This window comes from Lagopus leucura, unplaced genomic scaffold (genome assembly GCF_019238085.1).
Source record: "Lagopus leucura isolate 7727_CA_CO unplaced genomic scaffold, USGS_WTPT01 Super-Scaffold_100009, whole genome shotgun sequence".
Classification (NCBI taxonomy): domain Eukaryota; kingdom Metazoa; phylum Chordata; class Aves; order Galliformes; family Phasianidae; genus Lagopus; species Lagopus leucura.
This window is the reverse complement of record NW_024962266.1, coordinates 22255475-22278547: the sequence shown is the minus strand read 5'-3', so window position 1 is coordinate 22278547 and position 23073 is coordinate 22255475. Positions and strand designations below refer to the sequence as shown.

The following is a 23073-nucleotide window of genomic DNA, read 5'->3' as shown; positions in this document are numbered from 1 at the left end:
AAATAGCTTGACATCTGTAAACTTGAGGCCATGTTCTCCGGCTAGATAGCACTCAACCAACTGGCTGGAAATGGGGAAGGCGTGAAGGAGAAAGGAGTGCCGCTGTTGTGTATTATGTGCTTAAACCGATCTCTTCCTCTGCTTCACAGCTAACTGATGCAGATTATTTATAGATTTCAGAGCCAAAAATTAACACAGTTCCTTGCAGGCAGAAGAGAAATGTATGGGATCATTATTAATTCTCTAGCATTATAGTGCCTTCTGGCTCAATGTGCGTGCTGGGGACCAAGTGTAAACACACATTTATCATCGTGACCCTTAATCTGTTCCCAAAAATGTCCTTCAGTGGGGAACTGTAAAACAGCTTTTCTAAAGGATTTGAGACCTTTTTCTTTGCCACTGACGCAAAGATCTTTACAGACTTTGCTGTAATAGAACCTTCAAATGTAAAATGTTGTGAACGCTAGTTTAGAATGTTCCATTTTGTGAAAAAGAAAACAAAAAAGCACGCTGGGATGCTAGCTGTCTTTACACAAATGCCTTTTGTTTTCTTTCATTGGGGCAAATTACCCAGGCTGATGAGAAATTTCCTTCTTCAAGGTCTACCCTAATTTCTGCACCCTTAGCTTCTCTTAGTTCCTCCTACTGTTTCTAGTTTCTCCATTGTTGTTTTCCTTTCCCTTGACAGCAGCCTTAGGTGGTGCTAATAGATTTCAGCAGCAGAGGAAATACAGTACCAATAAGATTCAGGTACCGAATCCCTCACTGGCCACTGAGCTTAGTGGGATAAAATTGTCCTTCATGTAATTTTAACAGTGTCCATGGAGTAATTCTAGCCATTGGCCTGTTCTGTCTCTCTCTGCAGCTCCTTCTACCTCCATCATAACATGAGGTGGAGGAGATAGGATCCCTACAGCAGCTGCTATTGTTTGATCAGCAGCACAATCTTTGTTGGAATTTCATTTCCCTTGCAGCCTCGCTTCTAGAATTCATTTGTCATCCATACTTTGTAGCACTTATATTTGCCTGTAATTACATACCAGTCTGGCAATACTTTATTGTTAACATAAAGCAGTGGTGTTTAAATCCCCAATCTTATGCTGAAGTATTTGCAAAACTCTGTAATTGCTAAAATAATAAAGCTGCCATTATTGTATGGGAAGTTTACAGCCTGTTACTGAAATACTTGTATCAGCTTAACTATACCTGTATGCATTCCTCATGTTCTCATGGCTTAAGAGAGACTTCCCAGTTTCTGTTGCTTTCACAGAATGGCTGAGGTGCGAAGAGACCTTGTGGATCCCTTTGAGCTCAGGATGTTCTATTATTCTGTGACTATGACTTCTGGTAGCCCAGGGCTGCACTCATGTGTTATCTCAGAGCATGCAGGAGACTCCACAATCTCAGGACAAGCAGTTCCAGGATTCAGTCAAAACTTCACTTTTTTCTGGGTTATGGTCTGCTCTCATGTACCATTTGTAAGAAGTCTATAGAAGATAGCTAGGAAAAACAAGTTCGGTTTGGTTAAACTCGGTGTTATGGGTAGAGAATCATTCCAAACATTTATGGACCTGCAAACCAGAAAAGATAAAGTATTTTGGTTTCATTTTGTGTTGGCTTTCTGCAGGCAGAAAAACAGCAATGCCCCTTTCTTGTTGTTCATTACTTACTGTGCTGTTGTTTAGCCTTTACACAATCCCCAGCTATGTCAGTTTGCTCCCAAACTAGCTGGGCAAAGCAGACCTCAGCACTGGACACCAGGGTTAGAGTAACTGGTGCAGGTGCATTGTAATTATTTTTTTTTTTCCATACAGAAAGCTCAAAACATCCACACCGAGTATAAACATGTCTCCAGCAGCTTGGGAACTTGTGCTGTAATGAATGGCACGGTCTCTCAGCTTTGTTTTCATACACATGCATAGAACGTCTTCACGTGGGGGATGGCAAGGAGACTCTGAGTTCTTCCAACAGCAGCCACTGGACGTTACCATGGGTGCCCCATCGGTGGCTCAGCACCCCACACAGCAGTAGCATCACACTCTCAAGACCTTCACACAACAACGCACGTTCGGACTGCGCTGGTATTGAGCCAATAGGTGCCGTTCTGCGGTGCCGCCTGCCTGCGACCCGCCTGCGACCCACCTGCTCTCCTCTCCCCCACTCCTCAAAGTATTGCCCCGGCCTACGTGCGTGCTCCGCGTACCCCCACAGAGCAGGAACAGCCCCGCTTCGGCACGGGCCCCGCACCGCAAAGAGTTCGGTGCATCGAATCCCGAGGGGCAGCGCCTCCCCGCCCGGCGCGGCCCCGAACCCGAGGCGGCAGGGCCGCACCCGTTGTGCCCTCGGTGACAGCGCGGCCCCCTCCCGCCCACCCCTCAGCCCGGCTCGCGTCGCTCCGCGCTGGATTGCTCGCGTCTGCCCGGCGCTGGGGCTGCCCGGCTGGCGGCGCGGCCAGGCGAGCTCAGCCGAGCGCAGAGGCGGATTTTGAGGAACAATAACAGAGCGGGGAGTGCGGGACCGGCGCGGCCGCCCCGCCCGCTGCCGCACCATGTACGCCTTTGTGCGGTTCCTGGAGGACAACGTCTGCTACGCGCTGCCCGTCTCCTGCGTGCAGGACTTCAGCCCCACGTCCCAGCTCGACTTCGACAACCAGAAGGTCTACACGGTGTACCGCAACCCCGAAGAGGCGGCGGAGGAGGACGACGAGAGCACCGGCGAGTGGGGGGAGCGCCTGCTGCTCCACAAGGCCCAGATCCTGGCGCTGGCAGGTGGGCGCGGGCAGGGCCGGCTGAGGGAGGGGGCGGGCGGCGGACGGAGCCCTGGGGAGGGGGGGGTGGGCGAGGGAAGACGGGGGGGGGGTTCCCCAAGGGCCCCCCGGGCTGGGCCCGGGGGCCGGGGGGGGGGGGGGGGGGGGTGGGTAGACACCCCCCCCCCCCGCGGAGAGAAAAAAAAAAAAAAAAAAAAGGGAAGGTTTCCCTGCCTAGCGTATTTATAGTGCATGGAGTCATTTCTGTACCTTCGCAGCTCGTGTTGCCACATTGGAGCTGTGTTGCTGGTTTCTGTCTGCTCTGTTAGTTTAAGCGACTTCTCAAATTGGGAGGCAGCAGCGGGGGAAGCAGAGCTTTGTGTGGGGCTTGGTGGTGCTCAGTGTGGCTCCACGTTTCTCGTACACACGGCTCCCTACCTACAAGCACTGCTTCAACTGCACATTTAAAACGCAAACCCGTACTTTGGCCATTGGTGCTGCTGTGTGGTCCCCAAGTCGTGTCCTGTTGGCAGCACGAAGACTTTCTGTAGTTTCTTTGCAACCGCAAAAAGCTCTGTCCTCCTCACAGCTGGCATGGGAAGAAAGTTTGAGGGTGTTTGAAGCGAGCTGCTGGCTGGTGTGGAGGTGTCCCATAGGATGGGACAAGCTGAGTGTCACTGTGTGGCCCACAGGATGCAGGGTTCCGATCCTGAGCTCCACATTTGGGGAGAAATACGGCCCGTGGCCATTTCCCCAAATATGGCCTGGGCTGCCGAATCTGCTCTCCTGCACTGCAAAGGCCCCGAACAGGGCAGCTTGATGCTACAGGCATGCAAAACTAGTGTTTTCCTAGTTTTTATTTTATTTTTGGAAACAACAATTTTGGAAACAACAAAGTAGGTCAGCTGGTGGTCCATCTAGTCCCTGAGTCAGAGAGTGACTTGTACCAGTGGCCTGTGTGCAGTAGTGGCCATAAGCAGATGCTTGGTTCAAATAAGAAACAGGAGAGCTTGTACATCATTTCCCTGTAGAGTTTTTCTGATCTGTGAATATCTGCAGGAGTATCCCCAGAGTTCAGAAATAACAGAGGCTGACAGAGGAGTGGATTCTTCTGCAAAGTTTTTGTCATCCCGTGCCAACATGTAGTGTTTTGTGTGACTTGTCTGTAGCACAGGAGAATTGATACATGAATTATTTGCATGTTGCCTGCTGTGTACATGGAAGACAGCAGTGTCACTGCTTGGGGTTTGCTTGGCCTCTTCTCAAAAGTTACCCACATGGAGTTCGCCTTTTTGTTTCTTACTGGGGAAGTGCCCTTTCTCAAGCGTTTCAGAGTTCTCAGTCATGCTGTTTTGCTCATGTGGTGAGCCTGCAAGGTTGCCACTAAGTTTTCCAGCAGAAAGTGCTCTTACTTTAGTCAACTCACTCATCCCAGACAGAGTTTGTTCCTAAGAGAAGTCTACTAGAGAGTTTTCTTCATCACTCTAGAACCAGAACAAGGCAGTATATATTTTTTCTCCAGAGGGCAAAACTTGTTATCTGTTTTAGAGATCTGCATTAATTACTCCTCAGAGATCTTAGTTCTTACAGGAACTTTTCCTACCAAGCCAGGAACACAAAGAAACATAAAGCTATTTTTATCACGTGTGCTCCATCTCAATACATATGATGTGTATGTGTGAGTTACATGTTTCAACATTTTTCATATGAGTGTTTATTCCGGTTCTTCTTTCCTTCCTCTACCATATAAAAATTCCATAACTGAATTAAACATGCTGTAGCCAAAGGATTAGTTACTTTCAGAGTTTTCACTTTCTCACCAAGTTTTTAATGTTGATGTTTATTTTATAGTGGTTAAAACACTGGGGATAAAGGTTGATCTTACATGAAGATACTTTTGGTTTCTAGTGACCAATTAAGTTTTTGTGGCAAACAGATTAAGACAACTTATAGCAAGCGTTATGAATCTGATGTTATGCAACCTGCTTTTGTAATGTAAAAGATGAGTTTAAAAGTCAGTAGTGTGTCACATACTTGCATGGAACTTTTAATCCTGAAGCATTACAATGTATGCTAGCAGTAAAGTAAATAAAATGGGTAAAATAGCTTTTATCTTTAAAATGTATAAACTGAGATGATTTGGAATTTCTGGAGGGGAGCCCATGTCTGCACAAATTAGTGCATCAGTGACTTTAAGGATTTACTGCTTTGTTTTGGGGATTCCCCATTAGGAACAGTTTTTAGGATCACTGTGGTAGTACACATTAAATTTAAACAAAAAAAAAGTGGGAGGGGGAATTTCCTATTATTTTCAGTTAGTTTCAACATGCTCTGTTATTTTCTTGGTAGAGTTTCAACAGGTTGCACAGTGATGTTCCAAAGCTGTTCAAGTAAGCAAAATGATACCTGCTTATATATATTTTCATGATCTAACACTGTTGTTGCAGTGGGAGTTAGAGTACGAAAAAACCTCTTAGATTTCCTCTCTAGCAACATCGAAAAGGAAGGAGTAGAGAAAGAATACTGATACAAGATCTAGTTGAAACAACTCTTCTACTGTCTTAAAATATGTTCATGCCCACAGTACAAAATTTATTGGAGCATTTGTGTTGTAAATCATTCGTGAAACAATTGTCCTGATTTGAAGGACTCGAGGAGCATTTCTTTGATCCCCGTGTTGAGGTTGGATATTTGGAAATCTGTACATCAGTGAGAAATGGATGCTGCGAGGCAGGGAGAGCTGAAAAGGGAAGAGTGTTGGACGTGCTCAGAACAGCACATAGTTGTGATAGACTTGATATGACGAGGAGATAAATACTGTCTTCTGACAACAGCAGTACATAGTGGTATTAGAGCACAGGGATTGTTCTGAGCAGCAGTACATGTCTGTTGTTCCTCTGTGTGTGTGGTTGGGGAACCTTAAACTATTTCAAAAGTTAGCCAAAGACTAAGGCTGAAATAAAGCAGGTTAACCCCTGACTAGGGCAGTTGTAGACAGCTGAGCCATAGAAAGCATGTTAAAATGAGTGTTCTGTTCCATAACAAGATCAGCATTTGGTTAACAGGCAACTGATGTTACGTAGTTATAAAGGAATCACTTTATTTACCTCTTGAATGGAAAATACAGCTCAGTGGACTGAAGCTGCACTGTAAGGCAGTTTCTTGAGGTGGCATGTTAACTGCTCTTTCTCGCTGAGGATAAAATAAATTGACAGCTTTTCAGAAGGAGCTTGAGCCTTCCTTCTGATCATTCACACCCTTCATTTTTATTTCTTTCGTGTCCTTTCATCTAAACACAAAAGCTGTTTTTCTCGTCCCTCTTGTTGAAACAGGTGTGCCACTTGCAACTTTTTTTGCTCCTGTCCGATGTAATCATTGTCAGTTTTGTCCATAAGCATGTGTACACCTTACTGTGATCCTTATGTGACCCTGCTGGAGCCACTTCTAATGCTCATCACATTGCAAAGCAAGGTGGAACAAATCAATGTACAAGAACTTTTAAAAAGTTCACTACTGCAGGCTGCATCTGTTGACAAGTTAATAGTGACTGTCTTCTAATTGGAGGCATTCTTTCCTGACTGCAGTAAATAATTGCTCTCTCTAGCTCTACTGCCCTTAGCACTTCCCACCTGCACCATAACAGCAAACACGTCTCAATCAGATCCTGACTGCAGTTCCCTGCCTGCCACAGCAGGCACATTAATACCTGTGTGCATCCATATTCTTCCTTGTCCCTTCATAAAATGTGATGCTCCACTTCTTGTATTATTATTTTTTTTTCTTTTTAAAGTCTTTAAAAGTCTGAACAGCTCATGATGAGGTAATTTGCTGCGTTTCAGAAGGATGTGAAGTCTCCATTCCTGGAACAGTTTTCAAGTAAATGATTTTGTTGCTGAGTTTTGAGTAAGTTTGAGGGTGGATTCATCCTAAGAAGTTGAAGCTCCCTGATTTGAACAATTAAAGGAGGAGAGACATTGTCGAGTGATGGAGTAGGTGAAAATTTACAAGTTGGGATTTTAGGTTATACCAAGATTGCGCAGCATGTAGGTCAGCAGGTGATGATGGGTAAAGTCATTCTGAATCCTTTCACTGTTCAGACAGCCTGGGGAGCTGGATTAGGTAGAGCAGAGTGTGGCAATGCCGTGGCCTGTGCCATGCTCAGACACAGTGTTGCCCCAAGTAAGGTAGTGCCATGAGGGAGTTGTAGGAAGCCTTCCAGCAATCGCTTGTCACAGCCTTTGGTCTGTTTTCCTGGGATAGCTCAGGAGGACCTGTGGGCTGCACTTTGCATGGCTGCCTTTGAGCAGCCAGCCCACTTTGTCCTACCTGAGCACTGGGATTTGCCTTGGGGTGACCTGATCACTGAGCAGAGCTGAGCCCAGCAGTGCTGAAGCGAGCTTGTTCAAAACATGGTCCATTTCCTGTTCATTTTTAACTATTTCAAGATGAAGGATGGATTTATTTTTCTTTTTCCCCTTTCCTCTATATTGTACTGTAGGAGTGTGTCTGAGATTTAAAGAGCTTGTACAAGGATGCCATTTTTCTTTATCGTATCTGTTTGTTCAGCTTTGAGGTAGGGCTCATCATTGCAAAGCTGAACTGGCAGCATCAAAAAGGTATTTAGAACTTTTAAAACCATATCCGGTAACTGTTATGATAGTGGTGATGGGTACGTATCATCAGCGACAGTGCTAATGAAAAGGAATTTAAAAGCAATTTTACTGCAAGATTTTACCCTCTAGTTATCTCTTTCTATGTATCTTAGTGTGGAAAGAAGTATCTTTTGGTCTCAGCTGACCTGCTTATTCCTCAGTCACTTCTGCTTTTTGCTTCAGAAGAGTCGGAAGTCATTTACTACTTTGTTTTTATGACGCACGCCCTTACGTGTCACCTACAGCATTGTGATTTCTCTTGGTCTTAATACACATATTGTAGCATATAACACAAGTTATGCTTGTAAATGTTGCAGAAGCTCAGCTATGGTACAATAAAAATATGATTTTCAGGATTTTAATAAAATTGACTTCAAAGGTAGTATGGGGATGGTAACTATGGTAACTAACACTTACTAATTAAATATGCTAAATTTTGCTGGGAAGTGAAAAAGGAGATTAATGTAACTTATCGTTTTTGTTTTCTTAATTTGACTGTAAAACATTTTTTCCAGTGCTAGCCTAAGTGCTAGTCTTTATTTCCTGGGTTGTTGGAGCTTTTTTTTGTATTTTTTTTTTGTTGTTGTTGTTGCTTCTGGAAATCCTTTAAAAATAGCACCAACGGAACCACATAATTTTTGTGTGGAAACCAAAAAATACATGAATCTACCCACTATTTCCATAGCAAACTCATTCCTCGGGCAGAGAGGTTGTGGAGGTTTCCTGGAGAGTTCCCTGTAGGCTGCTGCTTTTTCTGGCCTTTGTGATCAGGAAATCATTATCGAGGGTTGGTAATAATGAAGTTCTTTGGTGTGATTCAGGCTGACTGCTTATACCAGGCAAATTGACAAACTTTAGCTGTCATTGCAAGGGTGATGTCTTGAGATGAACTCTAGAACTTTTTGAAAAAGAAACAGCTTTTGTAATAAGTAAATTTTTATGAAATACTTACCATATCCAGCCTTTTGAAAAGTAGTTCCCATAATTGAGTTTTGCATATAGGTACAGAGTAAAGACTTAAAGGATATTAATGTTTTGCTTGTTTTCAAGAATACATATTTTTTCATTTAATGGTAATAATACGTTATTGGTTTTGATTCCAGAAGGATTATGAGAACTGTTCCAAAATAGTTATATTCCTTTATGCTGGAGCAGGCTGCCCAGAGAGGCTGTGGATGCCCCATCCCTGAAGGTGCTGAAGGCCACAGACAGCCTGGTCTAGTATTAAATGTGGAGGTTGGTGGCCCTGCCTGTGGTGAGGGGTTGCAGCTTCGTGTTCCTTGAGGTCCCTTCCAACCTGGGCTGTTCTATAATTCTACGTTTGACGTGCTCAGAGTGTTGTACAACATTAACAAATCTGCACAGCACTTCAGTGGGGCAGATGGAAGCACTGAGATAGACAGAGATCAAGTTATTCAATGTCTGTTTTTAAGTAAATATTGGATCCAAGGTTGGATCCTCACCATTTTGGGGGGAAAAACAAAAAACAAAACAAAAACAACCAAAAATCACCCACCTTGATTTCATGTTTCTCAATCTGCATGTCTTTACTTGATTTAATGGCTCCATCATTCTCTACTGCCAACAGACACTGTTTTAATCCTCCTCCTAAGAAATTAAATGGGAGGGTTTTGTTTATAAAAAGAATAATAACTTATATTGCTTAAAAATAAAAAAATTAAAACTTATATAAATTATTATTTATTTTGGGCCGTGTTGCTTTTGGTTAATTATTGTTGGAGAGGCTTCATATTAACTTCTGAATTAAGAAATACATCATCAGTGAGCTTTCTTGACTCAGGTTTCTGGTACATCATCCTCCTTACCCAATATCTCCAAACCTAACAAGCCTTTTCCCAGTCTCATTTAGAGTTATTTTCAGTCTGGCTTCTATTCTCTCCATTCAGATGCAATTCATGAGGTTTAGCAACCTTTTGGCTGGTTTCTCAAGAGCATGTCTTCACCTGTACGTGCTTTTTGGCCTTGTTTGTCAGTGTTGCTGCTTGTTATGTTCTTCCCTGATGTTTGGAGCACACTTCTTTTTGAAGACATTTCCTTAGTAGCTCAGTTGTCTGTTGCTGTCTTTTTCTCAGGATGTTTTTCATGGGTATTTAGTTCTTAAATTTTTGAGGGTGATATTAGCCTTGATGATGGATACTCAGCTTTGCCTTTTTATTCCTTACTTTTGTCACTCCTTGAAATTTCTTTCTAGCTTTCTTCTCTGACATCCTTACGCAGAAATGTTTGATCCCTTCTCTGCCTGCTCCCTTCGTTTTAGCTGCTTCAACTTCAGTGGCTCACTTCCTCGCATATCTTTTGCATTCCTACACTATCCATTCCACTGTGTTGTATATTATTGTGGTTTTGAGTTTCTTCCACTTTGGTAGAGGTCTTACGCTCAGGGGTGGTTTGTGCAAGAAGAATTTTTCTTTCTCTATGTCCTGATCACCTTCTGAGCCTGTAGAGTTGTTATACGTTCTGAAATCACATCTTCCTCTTAAATCTTTCCTCTTGACTTCCTTGGCATCTTGCATTAGCAAGAAACTTATGGCTCTTCCATTTCTTTCCATTTTCAAATAAACTAGCTTGTTTTTTTCTGTTGTATTATCACACTGCTTTCATTTTCAGTCACAGCGATATTGATTATTGTTTATTTGTATTTAAGTGCCACTTAGGAATCCATGCTCTGTGGTGCTCCATGCTTGTATTTGTTTTGAAGCGCCAAGTATACCTTTGTCTGTGGGTTTTTTGTTTTGGTTCTCGAGAGTCTGTCTTGTTTAAAGTGTGCACTGAAAGCTGTGCAGAACCTATGGAGGCAATGCTGTTCTCTCAGGCAGCAGTGAGGCAGTTCCCCCCATGCTGCTATGTTGAATTCTTCGCAGGTGCTGCCCATATGTGTTGGGTATATGCCTAAAAATGGGAAGAGTGATGTTGAATTTTTTGAACTGTCAGTATATCATTTTTCACAAGGGATGGAATTTTTTTTTGAAGGCTTAGGGAAAGGGTGAATTTTGCTCAAGGTTCTCTCATTTTATTATTGTAAGATTTATAGCATCACTGATCCCCTTATTTGGGCTGATCCAAAACCTTCCATCCTTCATCTACTCAGGGTGCAGAGCTCTCTTCCTCTAGTTTTTCATCTTTGACTCCAGAAGTTAGAAGACAAACAAACTTACAAACAGAATGTGAACTGTTTTTTGAAGGGATTAGTTTCTTCAGTGTGTACCATTAATTTAGAAAGTAAGGAATGTTTTAAAGAGACTTTGAGTTTTCCGTAGTTCTACTCTACATCCCGGAATATAGTTTTGAATTTTAGGTCACTAACATATTTTTACTTGAATTTAACCAACTCATTTCCTGCCCTGTCAAACTCACTTTGTCTGCCTCAGTTCCCTGCTGCTGTAGACTCGAAGCTATTGCATTTTGGCTCTGATCCACCCATTCTGATGCTGAAACGAAGGCCCCGACTGAAGGAGACATTCCAGGAACAGTTTATCCTTCGCTAGTTGATACTGATTCTCTAATGCAGGCATGTTTTTTTGGCTTTTTTCTTTTCTTTTCTTTTGGCAATGCTGAGGGCAAATGTCTTCCCAGGCACTGTGAAATTTCCCAGCAGTTTGCTTTCTTCTTCCTAGCTGAGGAACAATGGGAGATGGCCATACGGACTGAGAAGTGCTGTCACATGCACTGGCTCTTGAGCCCTGTACTTCAATACCTGGTGAGGTTGACTGGTGAGATCTCTCCAAGCCTGACCTTTTCCTGGAGTACTGTTATTCCAGAATTCTTCATTCTGTGTATTGAATCACAAAATACCATTTTCTCTGACTACTGTGCACAAAAGCAGTTTTTCGTGCTCCGTGTCTTCTGGAATGTCTGTTTAAAGGGCAGAGGGCTTCAGTGCTGTCCATGCTTGCATCGAGCTTCTGTGCTGTTTATTTCATTATGAGTACCTAATTAGCGATGTTAAGTGCTAGTTCTCTGTGGTCAGTTTCACTAAATCACTTATTTCACGCACAGGAAAAGCAGTAGATACAACTTAGTGACAGTCTGTTTATGACCACCAAAGGGAAGGTATAATCTTTAACTTGTGTCAAGGTTTAAATGACTGGGGGCAAAGTCTGGACAAACAATTCACGTCATTGCAAAAGGCTCTGAGTGACAGCATTTCTGGGGCTGCCTTTCTCAGTGTGTTCTACAGCTCCAGTCAGCAAATTGCATCTTGTCCAGCTGTTCAGGTTCATATCCTGGTTTTCTTCTGGCTCAGGATTTGTGCATGTTTCACATTTTCTGGATTGCTCTTTTGTCCTTGCCTTTTGTAGGCTTACACAACAGCAGAAATGGAGTTCTAAGAAGAACAGATCAAAAGGCACATTGATGTTTCTCCTACACTTCCCTCTGGTCCACTCTCACTTCCCTCCCACCCCTTCCCAAATTCCGTTAATATTTACAGGACATGAGCCAGTACTTAACATTGTCCTAAAATTAAGAGGGTTTTTTTTTTTTTTTTTCCTGGCTCTATATGCAGCTAATGTGGAAGACAACAGAAGTTAGAAATGTACTTCAAAAAAAAAACCAAGAACAAAAAAATCCTGAGCTTTAATTTACACGGGCTCATTTTTACCGTTGTTTCTTCAAATTTTGTGGGGAAAAGTAATTCTTCAACTCACTGGTTCGTTTACAGGATAAGCAGTAATATCAAGAAACCAAATGCAAAGATTTGCCAAATACTGGAGAGACTTGTGCTGATAGTTAGACACCAATAATTGATAAACTAAGCATTCGTAAGGAAGTATATAAATACACTTTTACCTTCAGTCCACCTGTTAAGTCATGTAAATACAGATTTCATAGGCAGACTGAGAAACTGAGAGGGGAATGGAGGGTAAAGAATTGAGATAATGTGCATTGTTTTACTTGACCCCCCAAACTGGTTATTTTCTTTCATTTCTGTTCTTCAGAGCATCGAATGCGTTTTTAACCTTTACAAGTTGACTTAAAAAATAGAAAGCCAAAACCAAAAGAAAAATATTTCTGTTCTTCCAAATTGTTTTTATTTTAATGTTTTGTATGTCAGAAAGTATTTGCTGACTTCACTGTAGCCTACACATGCACTTATTCCTCTGTGACTCCTTTCCAGAGTGTTTCAAGCCCTTTTTTTCCCAGGCCATGGGCAGAACTGATGGTGTCCGTTTCCAGTTTGCCTCGGGTTCTGGCTAGGGCTCACCTCAGGTAAGTGCCAGCAGGCACTTTAGGTAACTATGTGAAGCAATTGGATGATGTCCACCTTGTAAAGAGGCCAAGGGTTGTTTCAGACCAGAGAAACAGATCTGCATTCTTTAAATGCAGAAGAGATGTAGAATGTTGTTCTTCATGTTCTGTGGAAGATGGTTTGGCAAAGCAACCTAGGAAAGCTTGCTCTGCAATACATTTGAAAGAATTGCGAGCACATATTTTAGTGAAACACTCCAGTGCACCAAAGTATACAGTCACAGAAAAATGTATATTTTTCTTTCCATCTGGATTTATTTATTTTTCAATTTCTGATCTTCCAAGAAGATACCAGTACCCATTAACCTATCCTTCAGTCAAATTTATATGTTTGGGTTTGTTTGTTTTTCAGTAAGGGCTGTCTTATCCTCTGCTCTTTGACGGCAGAAGTGAGCTGTGTCACTCTTCTGATGAACCTATATTTTCCAGATAAATGGAAATGTAGAGCTGGTTTTTGTGTGCTGTTATTATTTTTCTGTTTCTTTCTCTGTGTATTTTTGTGTTTTTTTTTTTTTTCCCAACACTGAAACTGTTGGATTGCCTTTTTGTTTTACTGGGATAAGCATCCATGGTGCTCTGGGGAACAGAGAATGATCTAAAATAAGCCTAGCTGTTTTCTGTTGTTTATCTGTTTCGTTTTGCATCTGTCTTAGTATTTATTGCAACCATCTGCATTTCATTTCAGGTTGTCTAATGTCGTCTTCTGCCTTTTCTGTGCCTTTTCTTTTTACATAGCCGTGGGCTGTAATATCACCATTTGCCTACAAGAGATCCATTTCTATCTGTAACAAAATGAATTGCATTCATCTGTGTAATTCATTTCTAATGAATGCCTCGCTCCTCATTAAACAGTGATTTACCTTTGTTTCCCTTTTCTGTGTTGTCAACTCTAACCGTTTCAAGGTCCTGTGGAGAGATGCTAATGTGAGAAAGCAGAAGTCAATGCAACTAAACACTAAGAAATGTCATCCTCATTAGCACCTTCAAAAATATTCACGGGACACTTTCTGAAATACAGTTTGCAGGTGGATAAGAAGACTCCAAACGTTTTCTTATTCATAGACTTTCAGTGCACAAGTACAACACTTCAGACTTTAAAGGCATCGCTCCTTGTCGAAGTCCTGCATGGAGGACTTAGGACATAGCCAAGCTGGGAAATTTCTTTAGGCTTGGTTTGCTCTGCAAGAATTTCACAGGTCACAGACACATTTGGGGTGACTGTACTCTTGCTTCCCTGCCCTCTTTGCATCTTTTCAAAAATATTAACATGCTTCAAACATATTTTCAGGAAATACTTAATTTTGAGGTATTTTAGAATCTTTCATACTTGAAAATATTTTACTTAAATTTTTTGAGATTCAAAGATTTCAACATGTCCTGCAGCATCTCCTTTTCCTGCCTTTGCACGACTGCAGAATCTGCCATGCTAGCAAATAAATCTGTGCTGCTGATTGTTGGTACAAGTGCAGTAAAGGATAAATAACCAAGTTTATTTTCACTTAAAGCCTCAGTAGAGTCTGAACTGCAGTAACAGATAATGAATATGAAAATACTTTTGGTAAACGTAAAGTAATGCAGATGCTTTTAGGAAGTTGCCTTATTTACAGCATCTTTAACTCTTATTTAGTGATAGTACTACCTACTTGTTGACATTTCTGATGGTTCCAATAAACTTAGCTCGACATTTTACAATACGTAAGCTTGGGTTTGGCCAGATTGATCTCCTGTTGAAACTCTAGCATCGTCAATGGCTATCAGTTGAGTTACACCATGCATTAATTTGAAGGGAATGTAGCATGGGAGATATTTTTTTCTTCTTTTTTTTTTTTTTTAAACGAGTCTTACTGAAGTCATGTAGCATTTGGAAGTAAGAACACTGATTAATGTAACAAAATTTTACTTTCAATATACATTTTAGAGGACAAAACTGACCTTGAGAACAGTGTGATGCAGAAGAAAATTAAAATCCCCAAACTCTCTTTCAATCACGTAGAAGAAGCTGGGGAGGTTACAGATTATGGGGAAGAAGATGTGGAGCTTAGACACAGTAAGGTACTGAAGACTTTCCTTTTTTTTCTTTTGTTTTTTTTTGGGGGGGGGAGGAAGTGCTTGGGGCATGTACAGACTTCATAGCTTAAGAATTCCAGTGCTGCTTTTGATCTCCTTAAAACATTGTGTTTATTGTAATTGGTTCAAATTAGGAGTGGAGGGGATATGGTATGGGTTTTCAAAAACCTGATTCATGTGCAATCAAACACTTTCCTGTTTATATGGTCTCACATGGCTTAATCACCATTTGAGGTTTTTGGAATGATGCTCTTTCACTTGGGTGCAGAATGCTTTAAAAGTGACCAGCTGTTCTCAGTGGCACTTATGACCTAACGCACTTTGCTTATTTGGAATTGAAAGAGGTGCTCTGAGACTTCTCAAATACAGCAGTGCTTGAGAAGGCAAACTGACAAGGCAGCATCCCTATATTATAACTGCCAGTTGCCTTTTTAGGTCCAGATTGCAGAAGCCCACTATGTAACCATATTTATTTTTTGATATCAGATAATTTCTTTAAAAGCCTGCCAACCTTCAGAATAAAATAATGTTCTGTGGCTTCATGTGTTTTGCAGCTGCAGGAATGATGCTAGTACATCTCTTTATGGTGGGCCAGCATTTTTTTTTTTTTTTTTTAGAGCATGCGTGGAGCAGGCATAACGTGGAGTAATCTCATTTTCTGCCACATTACTCATGGATACTGTGGTATGGGAATTGATAGTGTCAGCTTCTTGTCTCTAGTCTATGAACTACATTTGCTTTCCTTGCAGTTGCTTGGAAGTTCAAATGCTTTTTCCATATTTGGCCAATAAAACATAGTGATTTTTACACGTACCGTTACATTTTAATACTGCTGTATGGGCCCCCAAAAACAGGTGTGCTTTAATTTATAGAGTTTGGATTTTATTTAGAAGACTGAAGGTGAATTTCTGCCAGGAGTTCAAAGGAGATGAAGCCTCTGCAATGTAGAACTAACAGTGAAACAATCAGTTGATCAGGGAAATGAGATAGATGATACGTTCTGTCTCCAACTTCGGTGTTTTCAATTCCCTTTCATTGTTTTCTGATAGTGTTAACATATTCACCCGTTGGGCTAATGTAGCAGGGGAAAAGTCAGAAGGCTTTGTCTCCTCGTGTGTGGGAAGGACAAGCCCTCAATGCAAACAGCAGCTTTGTGTGGTGTGCTCCTTTGATCTCTGATGTCATCACAGGTGACAAACATAATTGATTGTCTCTCTTACCTACCAGAAAAGCCATTGTTGTAGGAAATCTAGATGTTAAGCATGAACTTGAATGGAAAAGAGCACTAGATCCAGTGTTATTTTTTAATAAATTAGCTTTGTATATGGAATGGAGTGACCTATTAACACAGTCAGTTTGCAATTGTTGCACAAATGCAGAAAGAAAGACCTGAAAGAAAGACGTCTGTATTTCAGAAGCTTGTATATGCATTTTGCTGAATTACACCTGCATGGTAGCTACAGCATGTGTCTTCATAAGGATTTGATAGGCAAAACATTTTTGCAGGCAGACTATTTTTTTTTTTTTTTTTTTTGCATTTTTTTAATAAGTAAAAGAATATTAACAGTCCACAAATCTGTAGAATTTTAATTTATATTAAACCTTACTATACTTCTAATTATTGTTATTTTTACTGTAACATTCAGAGGCAAGATGGAAGGAAACAAAGTGAAGGTACACACAAAAGCATCGAAGCAGTTGTTGCTCGCCTTGAAAAACAAAATGGGATGAGTCTCAGTAATACTTCCAGCCCTGAGGAGGCTTTCATGGAGGCTTCAGAAGGGATGAACAACATGGACGATGCTGTAGTCCCTCGGATTCTGTATGAAGAATTGCTGAGGAGTTACCAACAGCAACAAGAAGAAATGAGACACATTCAACAGGAGCTTGAAAGAACACGGAGGCAGCTTGTGCAGCAAGCAAAGAAGCTAAAGGAATATGGGGCACTCGTGTCAGAAATGAAAGAGCTCAGAGACTTGAACAGGAGACTCCAGGATGTACTGCTTCTAAGACTAGGTAGTGGTAAGTGCCGGACTTAAATGGGACAAGTTTTAATGAATTTTGCAAATGTGATCAATAGTAATGGAAACATTTTTGAAGAATAGCAGTGGTTGTTAAACTGGACATTGAATGTTAAAAGGGTTTTCTGCTATGGCTGTACAATATACGTCGAATTTGTATGATATGTATGTCTGGGTTTTTCTTTAATGGTAGTAGAGGTCTTTGTGCTAGTTTGGCTGAATCAGAGTTTCGTTTTAAGCAGCTGTATTTTAACAGGTCTTTCAACTTCCAGTATATGCTGAAAAAGACAATAAAGTTTAATCTGCAAAATATACCAATATGTTCCAGTTTTAAAAAGAAAAAAAGAAGAAAGAAAAGGCAGTGCAATGAAAATTTGGGCAAAACCTATTTTACTTCTTTCAGTTAGGGTTTTTTGTTATGTAAGTGACTGTTACCTCCCATTTTCTGCCCCTGCTTCCCGTCAGTAGCACACTGGAATGTGGAATACACCTGAACTTCTTGGCAGTGGCTTTAAACAGCCATGCTGTTTAAAAAATAATGGCTTGTTAAAGACTAATTAAGAGAAACTTTCTATATTAGCGTCCCGTTATCAGCATGTGTTACAAAATGCAGGTTTGTGTAATTTGGATTTAAATTTTAAATATCTTGAGTAATTGCTAAATTGTTTTGGTTTATAACAATTATTTAATCATTATGTTGGAATAAATGGGAAAAAAGACAAAATAAAAAGCTCATCCTTTTCATTGAAGATGATACCCTCGGAATACCTTCAAATATTTTACTGAATTATATTTATTTGCTAATAGAATGTGAAACTGTTGTGTTGAAGATTCGCTTGGTGACTGAAACTTGGTTAAAATTTACGCATCCAGACTTAGCATGCTGTGTCTTATGTCTGCCTTTGTGTATCTGGAAAATTAATTTTTGCATGTTAGTTGGATATTGGCTCTTCTACTTGAACGAATGCATGCAGTTTGCATGGAGATCCATTCACGTACAAACCTGAACCTGATAGAGCATGTGCCTGTCCTGTAGCATGTGTTAAGGTGTGCTGGCAGATTTGGACTCAGGTTTTCGAGGCTGAAGAGTTAAACTGGGTGTTTGGGTGTGAACGCTCATTGTTGTTATGCTCTGCATAATTAAAATGCCATTACTTATTATAAAAATAATAGTTAACTTTTAAAATAAAACAGGCAAGATTTCCACAATCTGAAAAAACACAATATCGTTGGCAGTAGATTCTACTGAGCTTTCGAAAAATTTTCCTTGGATGGAGAGATGTTTCTTCATCTGCAAATAGTTAGCTGGAATTTATGTGAATGGAACATCAACCAGATGTTTGTAGGCAATGGGGCTAAACAGCATCAAATACCAATTTAGTTGGTAGACTTGACAACAGTTTGAGTGGTGAGACCTGCAGTGGAATGGAGACAGCTTCTGAATTCTGTCTCGTTTCTTTCACTCTAAGAAAGGGGGCTGCTTTTTTTCACTTGAGCCACGTTAAGAAAGCTTAGAAGAAAAAGGGAAAAAAAAAAGAAAAAAAAAAAAAAGAAAAAAAAAAAGAAAAACTTTTGAAAAAAGGCTGAAAAAGAAACGGAACCTTCACTCCATTGGACCCTCTATTGGACCTGTTATCAGTATGCCCTCTGCTACATAATAGAAAATACATCTTGAATACATTGAAAACAAGTTAATTGTATGCCTGGACAAATACTAATTATGAATAACTTCCAGAAATCCTTTATAATAATTAGTTGTAACATTAAAACATTCTGGAGGTGGGTTCTCTCCTGGATCCCTTTGGAACTTTTCATGGATGACAAAGGTAGAATTTGGCCCATTGGGCTGTATTGTGTGTGTGTCATGTGTGTTATGTGTGTATTGTGTGTGCTGTGTGTACTTGTATACTAACTGCTGCTAACTGTTGCCTTTCATTGTAGCCTCTCTCACAGAGAAAAAAACAAGTTCTAGAAAGATTAGAAAGAGAGATCTTCAGCAACTTATAAATTAGAGAGTCTGATTGATGATACTATGAAAAAGTGCTGTTTTTAATCAGGAAAAAAAAATATCTTTATGTATGTATTTCTTTACTTTCCAGTCTTGTAAATGGAGTATGTCTGAGTATGTGAAGAATCTCTGAGAACGGTTCAGAAAATAGGTTACATCCTGAATCTATCTTTGGTTGTTGTGGTGATCTCCTAAACTCGGAGTTTCAAATGACATGTCATTTAAGTTAAGCTTTACCTCTAGCAGGCTGAACTTAATGCAAACTAATTGCATTTCTCTTTCACCATAGAGACTTCTGATTTGCTTGCATGGGATGACAGCTGTTTTGTGTTGATGAATTGCAGCTGTGGGAAACACGTCCTTGTTGCCATTTTAAACTTGCAGATCAAATATAGAACACCCTCTTGAGTTAACATTCAGTCAAGTATTCAGTCTCTTAATTTCCTGTCAATATGCTGATTTCAGTATGAATTAAGAAGTCAGTATATTCTGCTCCAGACATAGGCCTTCGTCTCTGCTACGAAATCCTGAGCTGCTGCTGTGGGAGGAGCAGGATTCTCAGTGTTTCACATGGGGACAGCAGAACCTGAGGGCAGTTGTGGCCAACAGCAGTAGTGAAATCACTACTGATCCATGGATAATAACAGAAAGTTTTCCATCATTTCAATATGGATCACTTCCTGGAAGATACAAGAGTTTGACCAGAGTTCTAGGGCTCAAGGCTGTGTGGGAAGAGGGTGATGATAGTGGAAGCAGTTACAGTATCCTATGCTTATGTTCCCTGAAGTGTGTATATGGCCAGAGCCTCTCTGCACTTGCCTACTGTGATGTCAGGAAGCCTTGTAGCTTGTCTTTGCTCTGTTGCATCTAAAAATACCCTAATTTGCCCTGGTTTTATTAAGAGAGAGTGAGGTGACTTTGAAAATCAATGGCTTTTCCCTATTTTCCTTACTTTCAATAGATACAAAAGATGAGAAGTTCAGGAACTTTTTCTAAAACTAAGTGTCTACAGATTAAGATATGGATAGTTTGCTGTGATTGTATATGACCAGAGGTAGTGAAGTTGTATCAGGGATGCTGTTTGGGTGTAGATACCTTTCAGACACGCGTGTTGCACTGCTAGGAGTTAATGTTCCTCTAGTGCCTAAAAGTGTATCCACCCCAATTCGCTCACAAAGAGCTTATTTTAACTGTGCTCTTTGTGGTGATGCAGTTTGCAGGGTCATGGAACTGACAGCAGGATAGGCAGAAAGACCAAGTATTTGTGCATCTTAGCATACACTTAAGGAATTACTGCTGTCCAGCTTCTCTTTATCTGTTTGGCTTTTCAATGAAAAAAATCCAGCATTTCTAGCAAATTGGAGTGCAGGAAGTAGCATATGTAAAGCATGATCATCTCTCATACTCCTGCTGTTTTCACTGAAATCCTAGTAGACCGTGTTAGCTCAGGAGGTGTTTGAAGAGAAGCCTTCTGCCTCTTCATAGCGCATTTGAAGTTGAGGGCCTCTCGGATAGTAAGGAAACTTTACAATCAGAAAGATTTTTTTCAAGAAAGCATTTGTTTCCTCGTTGTGTCTTGACGAATTGTCTTTATTTTTTCACGATCCATACATAATAAGTACTATTGTTATTCATCTTTTAGGTGGCAGCATTTTTTAATACATGTGTATCCCTGTCCATTGCTCTTTTTAGAATAAGATGCAGAGCACAAGAGCTACAGAGATAGAACTTTTTAAAGTATGGTGCATGATAAATTAGGCACACAACACCCACTGGTATGAAGGTAACAATGCAAGTTGCATGTCTAACTCATGTGTGGAGCTGAAAATGCACTCTTCATTACTAATTGAAAGAAACTGGGCAGACTACCTACTTAGAGACAGATTTCTGTTTGAGAAGAAGAACCAGTGGAGTATGAAAGAAGACATTTTCAAGGCTTTCTGTAGGTGATTTCAGCAGCAAAGCATGAATTCAATTAGAGATCTTTCTGACCTGTTAGAGCTATGGTTACTGGGGACTTCAGTCAGCTATTTTTTCTTGGGGGATTCTGGAAACCAGATCCCAGCTGTGTCAATATATTACTGTAAACGTGCAGTAAAAGACTTCTAAGTAGCGAACACTAGAAGTGTTTAGATGAGATAAATGTTTCCTTCTAGTAAGAAAGTGATTATACTTAGGTATCTTCCTCGAAGCAGTTTTCTTAGTATAAGAATAATACATTTGAAGAAAGCTCAAAATAGCACTTTGTTGAAGAGTGTTTTCTTACAAAGCCAAAAGTTCACTTCTCCATGTTAAGTTCACGTGGCAATTACATCCCTGCATCTGCCAGCATGAAGATCTATGCAAAACCTCCGGATGGTTCAATCAATCAAGAATTTTCCCCAATTTGACTCATTTTAACACTTTCATGTGTTGAAGCTTCAGTTTGTTTCAGTCTCACCATGGTATACGCATGATAGTTCAAGTGCTTATGAAAATGACTGTGAAATTGTAATGGAAATGTTATGTTTTTGTGATTTCTCTCTTTGTGCCATGCTTGCATTGCATATGGCTCTTAAGACACTATTGGTGGCACTGCTGTGTAGTTGTGCAAGTCAACTTGTTTTTGGATGAGTTCTTGCTGCTGAGCATTGACTGGCAGTCATCTGAGAGCAGCTAGCTAGCTGTGTAGGTACAGAATAAGCTATAGGATAAAGGTCAAATACTGGCAGTTGGGGAAATGCTGATACGACCATGTGATAATCTATAAATGAAACTGCACAAAGTGGGAGGAATGACTACGTTGGTTGTTCCAGTACAGGAATTGTTTAAGGAAAATGACCCGAAAGCTCTTGTTGTGAGCTGACTTGCAGCCATAGATCAGTTCAGACTTTGGCCTGTGTACAAGCACTGAGGGATGCTGGTCCATAATGGTGATATGCTTATTGAGTTGTCATTTATTGAATCTGTGCAATATCTGATACGCTGTAGCTCTTACAAGTAGGTGAGTTTATCCTTGTAGTTCTTGAAGGGGGTGATGGCTGTAGTCGGGGCTCTGCGCTGGCAGCTGTGCTGTTAACAAACCACTCTCTCTGCATGGGACTTCTGTGGCTGCTGGAGCTTCTCAAGAGCTTAAGAGGCATCGAGAAACCCGGACAGGCTTCATAGCCTGTTCCTAGATCTCTGGTTTAACTGCTGCCATGAATGGGATAATAAAATCCAATTCACGCATTCTTTTTATTCTTCTGCCTTTTTAGGAGCACTTGATCAATTTGACCAGGAAAAGAAAAGATGATGACTGACAATATAATTATCCTCCTTTGAAACCTCAAAAAAAAAAAAATGATTAACATTATTCTATTACTTAATTTGTGCTTAATATTTGTTGATTGGTTTAAAAATAAAAATTGGAGTGGTGGATGGATTTGGATGGATTGGAGAATCAAAATTCTAATTTATGGTTTTATTTTGTTTTTAACTTTGAATAATCTTTCTTTGCATGATACTTCAGCAAAAGTAGCCTAAGCCTTTTTCCTTCGTGACATTTTTGTAGATGCTTAGAAATATCTAAAGAGTTTTCAAATTTCTATTAAATATAAGTTATCCATATAACGTTAGGTATAATTATCTCAGTAAATTATGGAGGTTTCTACATAACTATATAGTAATTCTTATTTAGTGAATTACTATTCTGTCTTTTGATTTATAAATTCACTACCACTGCAGCAAAATACCCATGATGTACACTGAAACAACCTTATCCACATCTGTAAAAGTTCTTATGTGTTAAGAATAAAATTCAACACTTAAATTTAAATTGAATATTTTAATCTTTATAAGACAGAGTTACTTATCCTGCTCTTGCTTACTGATGTTCACAGGATTTTGGTTTGGGCTCTTTCTAACTTTACTGTGAACTTGACCACTGTGATATTTTACGCTAACCATGGGTGATGAAGTGATTGATGCAATGTTCTCTGGGATAGCAGACAGCTCTCTTTTCTTAACTGTCTAGGACCTGCCATTGAGCTTGAAAAAGTAAAACCAGAAACAATTGAGCCTGAACCTGAGGTACAGAAGACCTTCAGTGAGGAAGCAAATACATCAACGTATTTTCCTGCCCCTGTTCCAGTAATGGACAAGTATATTCTCGAGAATGGAAAGGTATTTTAAATTAAATTAAATGTGGCATGAATAGTTTGTAAATGTCCTTCAGGTGTTTTTTTTCTTGTGGAGTTTTCATAATCCTGGGGATTGTGCATGATACCAGCTTATACAAACTTCCCTTGTTTTTGCAAAGGTGTGCTGTTAATGCTGAGGAAAATGATGGAA

The 23073-nt window shown here is 40.3% G+C and overlaps 2 protein-coding genes across 5 annotated transcripts in view; both read left to right on the top strand.

Annotated features, from left to right (window-relative positions):
- The window catches only part of AGBL4 (AGBL carboxypeptidase 4), an 849283-nt gene that overhangs the window by 509432 nt on the left and 316778 nt on the right, over positions 1 to 23073 (top strand). The window lies entirely within an intron of this gene.
- The window catches only part of BEND5 (BEN domain containing 5), a 29209-nt gene continuing 8598 nt past the window's right edge, over positions 2463 to 23073 (top strand). Inside the window, exons 1-4 of one of the 4 annotated variants that reach the window (XM_042873407.1) lie at positions 2463 to 2768; positions 14585 to 14718; positions 16380 to 16749; positions 22757 to 22905. In XM_042873407.1, the coding sequence (XP_042729341.1) occupies positions 2549 to 2768; positions 14585 to 14718; positions 16380 to 16749; positions 22757 to 22905 (873 nt within the window). In that variant the 5' untranslated portion in view covers positions 2463 to 2548. Of the gene's footprint in view, positions 2769 to 12546; positions 12628 to 14584; positions 14719 to 16379; positions 16756 to 22756; positions 22906 to 23073 lie in introns of those variants that run through there. The other 3 variants (XM_042873406.1, XM_042873409.1, XM_042873410.1) reach the window with 3 other exon arrangements.